This window comes from Halyomorpha halys, unplaced genomic scaffold (assembly GCF_000696795.3).
Source record: "Halyomorpha halys isolate HHAL.00 unplaced genomic scaffold, Hhal_1.1 Scaffold49.1, whole genome shotgun sequence".
NCBI classification, from domain to species: domain Eukaryota; kingdom Metazoa; phylum Arthropoda; class Insecta; order Hemiptera; family Pentatomidae; genus Halyomorpha; species Halyomorpha halys.
Window position 1 is genome coordinate 961,840 of NW_027115511.1, and position 13,880 is coordinate 975,719.

Genomic DNA, 13,880 nt, shown 5'->3' on the forward strand with positions numbered 1-13,880 from the left:
ATGTCTTGTGAGAAGAGAGGTATTATAGAGTCAAGAAGGTCATTAAGAACAATATTAGATATATCTGGAGCAAGGCAGTTCCCCATCACAAATCCGTTAATTTGGTGGTAAAACTCTTATGATATTCGTAATTCCTTCCACCTTAAAGAACTATAACAATCCTTCAATATACCTGACAAATTTATCTTAACCTCCTTTGATGCCGAAAGCCTTTTTACTAACATCCCCATTGACAAAGCCTTTCATATCGTTGAGAAGAACTGGACTATAATTCAACCTCATACCACGCTTAACCTCACCTCATTTCTTTCTGCTTTAGAACTTTGCTGTAAATCTGGTTACCTGATTTTTCAAGATAAATTTTTCTATAGTGTTTGTATCTTTTTTAGCCCTGACGAAGCTCTGCAACGTGGTGCGAAACGTTCGCTCAATAAAATAGTATAATTATCTACTATTTAAATTTTTTTTTACCGCTCCCGGACCATATTCCATTCATCTAAACATATATATTTTTATATATGCAAATTAATCACCAAATAATTTTTGGTAAAAATAGCAATCCAACAAGATGAAGCAGAGGAAAATTATATAATTTAAAATATTTATATGATAATAGATTACACAATGCAAATTTATATTGATGTTATAAAGTAAATTCACATCAGCAAGATCATTGCTAAATAAGATCAGATTTTTATTTACCCATTAATTGTTTATAATACATATTTCTAAAGCCTGTTTGAGATTGTATATTTTTAATATTTTCTGGGATTTCCTGCCACAAACGAATTCCACTAATTAAGAATGATTTACTATATCGAGATGTTCGATGGACTGGAATGTGAAACTGACTGTTATGTTTTTTAACAATGCGATTTGTTGAGAGGCTGAGCAAGTGGGTTAAAGCCGCAAACACTCAACTTGAGTGGAGAATCTGACCATTGCCAGAACTTCAATTGTCCATTTTTATTTTAATAAGTCTCCTTAACCTTCTAGGGTAGGGAAGTGGGTTGTTCTTAGGATACAATTACAGAGATATGTAAGGAATATTATAGCTCTGGGAGGAAGTTGGCGAAGGATTTGAGGAGTCAGAAGAACATACCCAGGAGATTTACGAGGAGTTAGCATCCTTAGTTGATATTTGACCTCAGAAGGGGTGACTGGTCTAGGAGGTAAGGGAAGTGGGATTGGTGACGATAGGTATTCTTCAATTGTTTGGGTTCGGTCGGTATCAAGTTCAGGATGAGGAGTGAATGTATGAGAAAGGTGAATGGCTAGTTCTTCGGCTTTATCTTTGTCGGATGCTGCCCATGTGCTATCATTTCGTCGGAGGGGGTGGGAAATATGTTTGGATTTTAGGATTCTTTTGGTCATGTTCCAGAGGGAATTGTCATGAGTAGAAAGGAAAGAGAGGTAGGAATTGAAGGACTCGGATCGATGGTTGGACAATTCTCTCGTAACTAGTTTACAGTAATGGTTATATGTGCGACGATCAGAAGGATGTCTTGTGCGTTGCCATAATGTTCTGTACTGGCGCTTGGTTTGAATGAGCTCTTTGAGATGTTGTGGTAGAGGATTTGTCTTGCGTTTACTGGGGATATTATAGGGTGAGGAGGCAGACCAGACACCTTGTTAGATAAGGTTTGTGAAGGAATGGACTGCATCATCTAGGTTTTCAGAGGTTTTTAGGGAAACTTTAAGATCGATTTGGTCTGTTAAGATTCGGCGGAAGGAATTCCAGTTTACTGGGCCCCTTATCAATGAGGGTGGAGGTAGTACAGGAATTGGGGATATGGAGATCGTAGGTCTGACTGTCTCCTTCTACTTCATAGTTTCGTTCAATCTTGGAAAGAAAAAAAAAATAGTTTTCGTTTCATGTTGCTTTAAGTAGTGTAGTGTTTTTTCCCCAAACGCTACACACCAGTTGTAGCACTCATGTTTTTTATTTTCCATAGAGGTAAGAATTTTTGAATCCGTTCGTGAATTTTATCTAGCACTTTTTATTCAGCGGATTTTGAATTTCAACTGCTTATCTATTTCTGTTTTTCTGTTGATAATCATACTGTTGGATTACCTAACACTTTACCACTTTAGGTTAAGTAAGTATTGCGAATGTTCCTCACTATACATGTAGGATGAAGGATCATTGGAAGATATATTTCTTAAATTAACTTTTTATATTCACAAATGCCCAATTTACATAATTGTCTTTTTTTTTCGTAACAAGTATTTACTATGTATGCATTCAGAATTAGTTTTTTTGTGAGGTGGTTTCTTTTTTATTATTAAATAATAACTGTCACAAAAGATTTATTTTGACATTTTCTTCATTTGAGACTTATTGGACATTCAGAATGAAAGAGACACAACTCCGAATTTATGACAGAAATTTTAATGTTTTGACTCCCACCTTCCCAAATGAGCAGCCAGCCCTCTACTTGAGCCCAAAACTATCGCCTTTAGTTATCAACCATCATGTGTTGAAGGAAAAAGTGCTTGTGGCTTGACAAAGGCTCTGATGAAACCTTTGTCAGATTATCTTTCTAATAAAAATGTATTTTTTGAGTTTTGCCTCTTTCATTCTGAATGTATGTTGTAGAAATCAATTTAAAGAAAATTGTTTCTAGAGTCCTATGATTTAGATTAAATGCATCCAGTAACGTTTGAAGTAATGTAACTTATCGAAGTACTTAGTAATAATGTGCTGTAAAACTTTCTTAATTTTACCCTGCTTCAATCAATGGTCCAATGAAATGAAATGATGACTAAGTAGATACTCTAGATGCAATATAATTGTGATTTAACTCCATATTGATAGTTAAAAATTTTACAAATTAATGGAGTAAATGCTGTTGACCATAGATTTAATATAAGGGTGGGTTGGGTTGCATTAGAATATCCCAGCATTGTAGAATTAACATTATTTTATTAATATAATACTATTATTATGATTGAAGTTCTAATATTGTGCAATATTAGCATTGTAGCCCTAATGGAGACCTACAATTAAGGCCAAAACATTGAATAATTACTTATTATTTTACTTATATTTGTGTGTTCTCTTTACTGACAGTATCCAACTTCTCCCTATATTTTATGCATTAATGTTATTTGTTGGTTAGGGTCTTCCTACTACACCCTTTCGCATCAATTGTGCTCTGATAGTGAAAAACAAAAATCAAAATTCATATCTTTTGTTGGTTTTATTATCTTCTGATATATTGAACAATTAATCTTCTGACAGTAATTATTTTAAATAACTTATGACAAGTATGTTATTGATGTTAAGGTAAACTTGCTTGAAATAGTGAGAGTATATTCCATTATACTGATATGAACTTATCTCTGTTTCATTTTCTTCTCACCTTTGGAATGGTATAAAGTCTAAAAACTATAATTTTAGTATTAATGAAAACAACTGCGAATAATCATAAATGACAGGCCAATGTGCCAAAGAAAAAATATAAAATTACAAGATATTTTAAAAATTATCTAGTTTTATGTTATATTTATTAATAGTTCTACAGAAATCTATATAAGAGGTTACTAAAACAAGCATTTAATAATTTTTTGGTTGACTCTAAATTGACAAAACATGTCAATTTGATGAATTGCTGATTTCATTCATATTTATTTAATGAAGTATATAGTAATAGTAATACTGGAAGATTGCTGATTGACCATGTGTATTATGAATGGAATATGGTCCGGTTGTGGTCAAATAAAACTCAAATAGTAAATGGGTTTACTATTTTTATTGGAGCCAACGTTTCGCCCCACTTTGCAGGGCTTCGTCAGGGCTAAAAAAAGATACAAACATTTGACATAGTTTCTTTTTAAAACAATTTTGATCTCTTTTCTCTCAACTTTATTCCTTTTTAACATCCGACGTTTCGACCTCTCAGGTCATTCTCAAGGATTCCTTATTCTTTCTTGATGAAATGAAATGAGGTTTCTGTGTTTCAATTGGGGCTTGTTAATGAACAAAAAAGTAGTTATTGAAAGTTTTAAATTTAGGATAATAGTTTAATAGAAGAAATTATTAGGACAAAGGCAATTAGCCGGCAATAATGAATTTTAAAGGAAAAAAAAAAAAAAAGGAATGAAGATAGAATAAGGAACCTTTGAGAATGACCTGAGAGGTCGAAACGTCGGATGTTAAAAAGGAATAAAGTTGAGAGAAAAGAGATCAAAATTGTTTTAAAAAGAAACTAAACCACTCTCAAACAACTATATTAATAAAAAATAAATCTAAAATTTGACATAGTTACAAAGAAAAAATAACAGGGGTATATAGTGAAATGTAAAATTTAATAAGAAAAATTAAAGGTTATAAACAATAAATAAAAACGGTAATAGTAACAAAAAGGTAAGAGATAAAATAAAGAAAGATATAATAAGAGAAGAAATATTAAAGAAAGTACAAATTTAGAGATAAAAAGGGAAAAGAATAAAATCAAATGAAAATGAATTCTGTTTCATACCATCAAAACAGGTATGAATTCTGTTTTATACCGTCAAAATAGGTATGAATTCGGTTTTATACTGCCAAAACAGGTATGAACTCTGTCTCATTCATTTTCATATGATTTTATTCTTTTCTCTTTGCATCTCTTAATTTGTACTTTCTTTAATATTTCTTCTCTTATTTTATTTCTTATCTTTCTGTTACTATTACCGTTTTCATTTATTGTTTATAACCTTTAATTTTTCTTATTAAATTTTAAGTTTCACTATATACCCCTGTTATTTTTTCTTTGTAACTATGTCAAGTGTTTGTATCTTTTTTCAGACCTGGCGAAGCCCTCCAACGTGGGGCGAAACGTTGGCTTAAATAAAAATAGTAAACCCATTTACTATTTGAGTTTTATTTGACCGGACCCAGACCATATTACATTCAGTAATAGTAGTAATAATATTAATTTATTTTATTTGTTATTTATTATTTGTTTATGGGACAACTCCAGTACAAATAGAGTTAGCCTGTGAAATAAATAAAATAAATAATCAATTGTAATAATTTTATAAAAATGGTGAGTTGAAGTTCGTTTATATAAACTAATTACAATCAATATACCCAAACTGGGCTATCTACATTTGTTAGAATCAAACAATAAAACAAAAAGGTTACTTCATATTTAATAATATAAAAAAACAAAACAATAACTATAAACCCCATTGAGACAATAGGTATCTAGCTCTAAGCAAAAGGTTTTGAGTTACATACATAAAAAGAATTTTAAGATTCAATTGTGAGTGGATAATGAAGTATATATACTTTATCTATCAACACAAAGGGTTTTGATTAAAAAAGAAAATGTAATATCTCTAAATGATTTTAATAACTTAAAAAATGCGTATTAATTATCTAATGACTATATTGATATCAGATTGATCAAAACCTTTCCCTTAGACTTACTCTATAATTATTATTGAGTTATCATTTAGATTATGAAGAACAAAACAAATATATATTATTCTAGTATGCAAGATTTATTGTTTCCAGTTTAAATTATTTGAGTTATTGAGTATTTTTAAAACTTAAGTTATTATTTTTTATTTAGTTGTTGTATTTTGGTTACAATGAGATATTAAAAATGGTTTCTGCTATTATTTGAGAATAGTTTGAATCATTATTTTTTTTATTGCAGTAAAAAACAATGGTAGATGTGTGTGATATTTTGGATATTGACCGATCCAGTGGTGGGGAGGTGACAAAGGAATCTATTGTTGGTCTGGATAAAAAAAACAAAAAATTTGGAGCACCTAAACATTCTAAGAAGCCAGAAGGAATGGCTCGTGAATTATTTGCTCTATTGTATCATGATAAAAATGACCCACCTCCACTTTTTCCTTCTGATACAGGTTTGTTTTATAATCTCGTTTTTATAAATAAGTTCTAAGTCCTAATATTCTGTGTTGATATAGTTATTAATAAGTTAATTGAATATGGGCTCTATGTCAAAGTGGTATAAAGTCAAACAAAAAAAAATGGTTTCTATGTTGTGTTTTGCATATTAACCTCTCTTTGTTTAATTATTTTACTAATTGTTTTTTGTATATAACACCCTTACTCCAAGTCTAGAAGGTTGATAATCTAGTCTAGTCGAAATTAAGTAGTTACGATTGCTTTCACAGGTCTGTCATGCTAGAAAAATAAAACTCACAAACCCTAGATTAGGTTTCTAACAAATGCTTCCTTTGGCCGTGAACTAAAATTTGATTAGTAATCTATATAATAAAGCTGACTGTAACCACTCACTCACTAACGTATTGAACACTGTATCTCAAAAATGAATATGGCTATGAATTTGAAATTATTAACGGCAATTCCTATTATACTATAGATATGCAATAAGGCAGCTCTTCTTATGCTGCTGCTGTGCAATAAGTCAGCTCTTTTATGCTGAAGATGTACAATAAGGCTAAGTTTCTGGAAATAAGTTTTTTTTAGAAAAAATAATTTTAAAAATAAAACTATTTACATGGGAGAGAAAGATTCAAACTGTCCTTAGGATGTAACTTCTTGTGATAAGTGAATATCAGTTTTTGGAGTTATATCTATAAAATCTGAATGAATAATTTACAATATTTGTTAAATAACTTGTAATTTAGAATATCAACACAAACCACTTCTCCTGGTTAATTAATGATCCTCTTCAAAATAATCTTGCAATATCTCCTGATGTTAAGTCGCTAGTCAGTGACTGATTTGCTTCCTCATATCAATTCAAAGTTGATTATTTAAAATAGCAATGCCTTTCAGGACCAAGGATGAAAATGAAATTGAAAAAAATTTTCTTTTAATTATTTTTATAGAAACCAAGGAGCATATTTTCTTTAAATAATGAAATTAGGTAACTTTATATTTTGTTAATATTTTCACAAAAAATTATATTTCATTTCACTTATATCATATATTAATCTCTGACCTCTTCTGATGTGTTAGACTCCAAATTATACATAAGCAACCACAGATAGCAACCTACTTAAAAATTGAAATGATTCCTGAACATCTTATGTTTTATCTTCAACTGTTCTTTGATGACTTGACGCCATTACAGGTCTGTCTTATTGAATTTTGACAAGGGATAAATTGTTTAGGGTAACTAGACATCACACTCTTTTGGGTTTGGAAATGAGCGTGTATGACCGAGCTTGTTGGGACAGTGGTCCCAGAGTGGTTGGCTTAGACCATTATTGGTTTGAATCCCATCTGGGTCAGCCAATATTTATTTTTCTGTATCTCCGAAAAATAAATTTTGACATCCCAACTCTGGTTGCGTATAGGACAAAATGATAACATAAGCTAACAAAATCAAGAATATACCTTAAATATATTTTAGTTCTACCTGAAATTGGGAATCAGGGGATTAGAACTGAGGAATATTTATTTATACCTATTAATTCTTATTGAATTTTAAATTCCTGATTCTTTTAAGCTATCCCAGCAAATAAATATCTTGAAACATTTTTTTTATGTGTGTAGTTGATTGATTTCTAACTGACTACATTTCTAACATGGGTAGCTCTATTATATGTGTGGTTTCATTTTACTGGACCAGCCTTATAATGGGGACCCACTGCAAATTATTGAATAAGTTTCTGGTTGATTTTAATAATTATCAATGTTTCAAGGGCAAGGTTACAAGAACATGAAAGCAAAACTGGGAATGAAAAGTGTACGTCCTTGGAAGTGGATGCCATTCACTAATCCTGGAAGGACAGACAATGCTATATTTCATCATTGGAGAAGATTATGTGATGAGGGAAAGGAATATCCTTTTGCAAGATTCAACAAGGTAAGGCAGATTGGTGATAACTCAGATTTATGTCTAACTGATGTAACGAATAAGAAGAAAAATAATTTTATAAATATTTTTACAGAAGGTTGAAATACCTAGCTATACCGAGGTTGAATATAGTTCTTATCTTGAGAAAGATGATTGGACTCAAGCTGAGACTGACCACCTCTTTGATTTGGCAGGTAGGTTTGATCTAAGATTCAGTGTAATGGCTGATCGCTTGGATACAGCACGGTTTCGAAAGAGATCCATAGAAGATCTTAAGGAGAGATACTATGGCGTTGTAACTGCATTAGCGAAGGTAAGCCTATTATTTAATAAATCAATTAATAAATATAATATTTAATAAATAAAAGCACATTAAAAATAAAAATGAGAGACAAGAATGTAAATATATATGTTACGGCGGGTAGGGGTTCGAAAGGAACCTTTACTAGCCCAACTGTGAAAAGAAAAGAATAGTCGAATTTTGTTATTTTTGTATTTTTAAATAAGTAAACATAATAAAAGGAACAAAAAATATACAAACTAGAAAAAAAAAGAAAGCTTAACACTATTACAAAATAAAATTAATTGAACAAAAGAAAAAAAGTCTTATATCACTGGTGATTAATGAGTTATGGTTATTGTCCTGAGTGGATGTTCTCGTGGAGGTAGGTCGACAAAAGGACGACCAACCGGTTGCCTTGTCCTCTTGGAGGATGAGTCGAAGAAGTCCGCCCGCTGTGGCTAAGATGATTTAGCTGGTGAAGATGGCCAGAATGCTGGCAACTACGAGTGCATAGTGAGGAGAAAATGGAGAAGATATGTGTATGCAGTGAGACGTTAAGAATTTGTCTGTCTATTTTTTAGTATAAAAAACAACAGAGTAGTTGCTTTGTGTTTTCGACTTAATAAAAATTACATGTTCCAATTATAAATTTGTGGACCATATGTTGGCCGCAACCTACCGCCCGCCTAAAATTTGTTAAAAATTTTAAATTGACACTGACGGGGTTAAGGAGAGCTAGTTTGATAATTCGTTGCTGATATTCTCCAGTTTTTGGTTTTTAGATTTGACACTCTCATTATCCCATCTCGGCCAGAATGCGTGGCTCTGACTCTTCCGAGAGGCCAAACCTTGAAAAATGTATACTGCTCGTTTATGATTACGAGGTCACTGATGTTAAGGTTTGTTCTAGGTAATGTCCGTTGTAACAACTGATCCAAATACTCCATTCTCGATCTTTGCCAACAGTGCTGAGAGAGTTAAGGAGAACTAGTTTGATCTCTGGTTTTCAACTATGCAGGTACTGTCAGCAATAAGTGGTGCTTTACTAGTTCCGATGGTTGAAGTCCTTTAGCTGCAGAGTACAGATTCCTGCAGTTTGCAATATCCAGCATTTGGAAGACGTGGTGAGCCATGAATGGGTTTATCCATTGAATAAGGTGTCCTTACAGGTACAGGCGAACCTCTAAAGTAAAACGAGCTTGCAGTTCCAGTCGGGTTATGACTTTGTGGCAGGATTTCAATAAGCTTCATAGTAAAAGAGCACACCATTCCGCCCGCTTAAAATTTTAACTTTATCTAGTATCAGAGAAATTAGGTATTTGATACTACAGGAAATGCTGCCCAGATAAAACCGCGCAAATTATAGAAAAGCGCGAGGGGTAAGACAAGGTATGAAGAGGATATGTGATCAACTGATGAATGACTTGAGTGGTTAGAATGACGGAAGGAATGAAAGATGGCGATCTTTATTCCGATGAACATTGCAACCTTCGCATAAACACTTAGGAAAATTATCGGCTTCCTACGTTCTCCTGGTTATGATGACCGAGTTGGGTGGTTGCAATGCCGATGAGCAATGTGTTTGCCACTTAATCGAAGGAAATATATGAGTTTCTTTTCAGCTGTAGGGCCTCTTCGAGAGTTACGTAACGAACAGGAGGAAGATGGTAATTCATTGAGTACCTCTTGGAGTTAAAGTGCGGTTTCTTAGTTTTCCTATTTAAATTAGTTCCTTCAAACAAATAATATTTGAATTCACGGGAATATGATGAGATTAAGAAATCAGATCTAAGGATATATGTACGAAGAGGCCAAGTGGGAATAAGAAGATAATTAGCTCGAGACCTCTTGGAAGGAGGCCCTATAGAAGATGGTAACCATTGTGAGTCATTTAGTATAAAGGTAACTTCCAACAAAATGTTACATTTATTAATATCAGATGAAGTTGGGGGATCTGATCTCAAGGGATCAAGGTCATGGAGCTCGGTGGAACCAAGAGAATTGCCTGGAGACCTCACAGAAGATGGTAAGTGCTGTGAGTGATTTTGTATAAAGGAAACATCCAGCGAAATGTCATTAGTTTCATCAGCGTCTAATGGAGTAGACTGATTAGATTTTAGGATTTCAGGCTGAGGCAGGCGGGTAGGTTCAGGTTGACCACAGATTGGGGACCTTTTGGAGGTGCACCGCAATTGTGAGTGAAATGGAGGAAAATTATTTACCAGCGAAATGTCGCTAGCATGACTAGAATCTGATGCAGCTGGGCGTTTAGATCCTGGAGTTTCGTCTTGGACGAAAATATTTTTTAACGAAATGTCATAAGATTTTTTAGGATCAGATGTAGCGGAATGATCTGATCTTGGGGATTTAGGCTCTTGGAGCCCAGTAGAACCATGAGGACTGCTAGGAGACCCCAAAGAAGAGGGTAACTGTTGTGAGTTAGTTTGTATGGAGGTAACTTCCAATGAAATGTCAATAAGTGGCTCTGGTACAGCTGAACGGATAGAATGTTTTTTGTGTTGTACCACCAAGGAATTAATAAATTTACTACAATGACCCAGGGAACTAGAGTGGCATGTAGAATTGGAACAGGGAGGTGTGCCTGCGACTCCAGAGTTTTGAGGAAGATCTTTAGAATTATTGGTTGGCTGAAGTGATCCTTCAACCATACCAAAATTATAACGATGATTATTGAGGATTTTCTTAAAGATTGGACACTTTTTAATTATGCTATTGTTGATAGAATGAGGACTATGGGTCTTGGCTCTCATTGGCGAGGAAAGATTGACCTGTGATACTGAGTGAAGATAATTGATATGAGACTTTAAGGCTGCAGAGGCAAGAAGTCCCACATGAGTGGGGTTCATGTAATGTTCATGGATGGCAAGACCTTCATAATAATATTCCTGCACAGATTTAAAGAGGGAAAGATCTTCTTTAGTTGGAAAAAAGTATGAAACATTTGAGTGGGAGCAAAGTTCTTTAAGGGCATCATAGGCCTCACAGAAGGAAGTGTAACAAGGTCTCAGTCCTGAGTACATACCTTTGAATAAGAATAATTTTTCAGGGTCTTTTGCAATACCTCACCCTTGAGAAGTACATGTTTTAATCTGGGATAAATAGAAATTTAATTTCTCTTTAAGTTTTTCAAATTGAATTTTGATACCCCCTGGTATGTCCATTTTTATTTTGGAGGTGAATGATATGAATAAAAAGGAAACTAGAAGAGAATAAGTGAAGAAAGAAGATGAGAAAAACAAAATTAATTAATGGCGGAATGGAGCACGTTACAAAAAAACAATAACAAATAATTTAAAAAAAAGATGAAATAAAATGTACAATAACAAAATTCGACAACCGGAGGACCATGAGAAAAAAATATCTGGCCTGGATAGGACCAAAATGTTACGGCGGGTAGGGGTTCGAAAGGAACCTTTACTAGCCCAACCGTGAAAAGAAAAGAATAGTCGAATTTTTTTATTTTTAAATAAGTAAACATAATAAAAGAAACAAAAAATATACAAAATAGAAATAAAAAGAAAGCTTAACACTATTACAAAATAAAATTAATTGAACAAAAGAGAAAAGTCTTATATCACCGGTGATTAATGGGTTATCGTTATTGTCCTGAGTGGATGTTCTCGTGGAGGATTGACGAAAGGACGACCATCCGGCTGCCTTGTCCTCTTGGAGGATGAGTCGAAGAAGTCCGCCCGCCGTGGCTAAGATGATGTGAGACGTTAAGAATTTGTCTGTCTATTTTTTAGTATAAAAAACAACAGAGAGTAGTTGCTTTGTGTTTTCAACTTAATAAAAATCACATGTTCCAATTATAGATTTGTGGACCATATGTTGGCCACAACAATATAGATGGTGGAAGATTGGAAGACATCATAAATAATATACTCCTATTTCAAGTACTGTGGATTTTATTTATAATTATAATATGTTATTGTTAATCAGTCTTTCTGGCGGCCTAAAAGTTAAAGACTAATATTCTCCTAAATCGGATGTCTCAATATTAAAAAAATATAATTGGCGACCACCAAGGAGGGTTCAGTAGAGGAAGGAGCATGTAAGACCAGATCTTCAACCTAAAACAGATAATAAAAAAAAAATGAGGAGATCTGAATGTACACACTTTACTTGTCGATTACATAGGAGCCTGTGATTCTGTGGACTGAAACTGCCTTTAAAAGATATGACTGGATTGGGTGTTCTCGAAGAGTTGGTAAGACTGATAAAAGCGTGCACAGATGATCCTAAGAGCGTAGTTCTAATACAAGGAGAAGTATTTGAAGCCTTTGAAGTTAGAACAGGTGTGAGACTGGGAGATGGACTCTCAACAATCCTGTCCAACTTAGCTGTAGAAAGGTGATTAGGAGAATATCACGGAAAAATGAATAAAATATAAAATCTTGGCATAGAAGAACGATAATGCAGTCCTAGGAAGTAACCAAGAAGATAGCGAAAGACTCTGGTAAGAGAAGCAGACAAAATCAGCTTGAATCTAAATTGAGATAAATCAAATTACATGGTAATAAGTCTCAAAATCCATACTAACTAAGTGGCCTGCATGTATAGCAAAATAGGTAGTTTGAAATACCTCGACTCCACAGTAACCTCAATTAATGTTCAACTGGCCTAGATAGATTAGTGTATAACAAGCACAAACAGATCTTTCTCTCTGGCAAGAATACTGAAATCCCAAAAAATCTGAACCTTGAGGTATTCAATGCTGTAACCAAGCCAGCTCTAATATATGGCTGTGAGAACTGAGCTCTAACCACCTATTTCTATTTACACTCCTAATAATTCCTGGAACTTGTGATATTGGAATAAAAGTGGAACATTTTATAATTATTGTTTTATCTATTTACTTGTTCTAGAGATAGGTTTCCTACCTGGATACTTTGTGTAGTATGCAAACATTTATAATTTAAATTTGTTAGGATTAATTTGCCAAAAATATATTATTGGAAGAAGATAGTTGACCGTGTAAAGTAGATTGTAGGAAGATAGTACGGGTGACGGACAATAAAGGTATCGCAATAATAATAATAATCTTTTATTTACTATTTATTTATTGATTGATTCCTTTAGAATAATTTACAGGCGTCAAAATTAGGCTTTAGTGCCTTAGAGTAAATTACAAAATAGAGATGAAATTACAAGATGCCATAAAATAAAATAATACAATGAATTTAAAAAATATACAAATAAACAACAATAATTAACACAATATATAAAGTAATGATAAAACAAATAAAATAAAACCACTTGTCATATCATAAAATATAAGATGACTTCTGATAGTATATAAAAAGAAAAAAAAATGATAAAAAATCAAATACAATTAAACTAAAAAATAATAAATGAAAAGATATAATTTCTGCTAGTGTACATAGTTACAATTATAAACGAAAATTTAAGACAGAAAATATATAAAGCTTTTTTGAAACTTTCAATTGTTTTTTTTCCGGCATTGGGTGGACAGAAGGTAGTCGAAGATACGGGATTTGAAGGTTGGAAGGGTGTTAGAACTACGAATAAAGGAGGGAATAGAATTCCATTGGGAAGAGGAACAGATGAGGAAAGATCTACCAAATTCAATGGGCAGTTACATATAAGTCTGAAGGCCGTGAGCGGGTATTGCGGGAATGCACTGAGGACTTGAATTGAAGGATATCTGAGATGTACGATGGACGGTGGGATTGGATAACTTAATAGAGAAAGGAAGCAAGGAAATATTTACGACGGAAGGAGGGGTAAAGCCACTTCAACTCTTCATAAAATCGGGTGAC

General features: G+C 33.1%; 1 protein-coding gene across 1 annotated transcript; it reads left to right on the plus strand.

The window, feature by feature from the left end:
• Positions 1–1,979: 1,979 nt before the first annotated feature.
• Positions 1,980–8,106, plus strand: LOC106690029 (DNA methyltransferase 1-associated protein 1; the record flags this gene model as incomplete). The annotated part of the gene is given in 4 exon segments (XM_014435289.2): positions 1,980–2,099; positions 5,652–5,865; positions 7,639–7,802; positions 7,888–8,106. Coding segments are annotated over 3 exon segments (588 nt in total), but the record flags the coding sequence as incomplete, so codon positions are not given.
• Between the last annotated feature and the right edge of the window lie 5,774 nt (positions 8,107–13,880).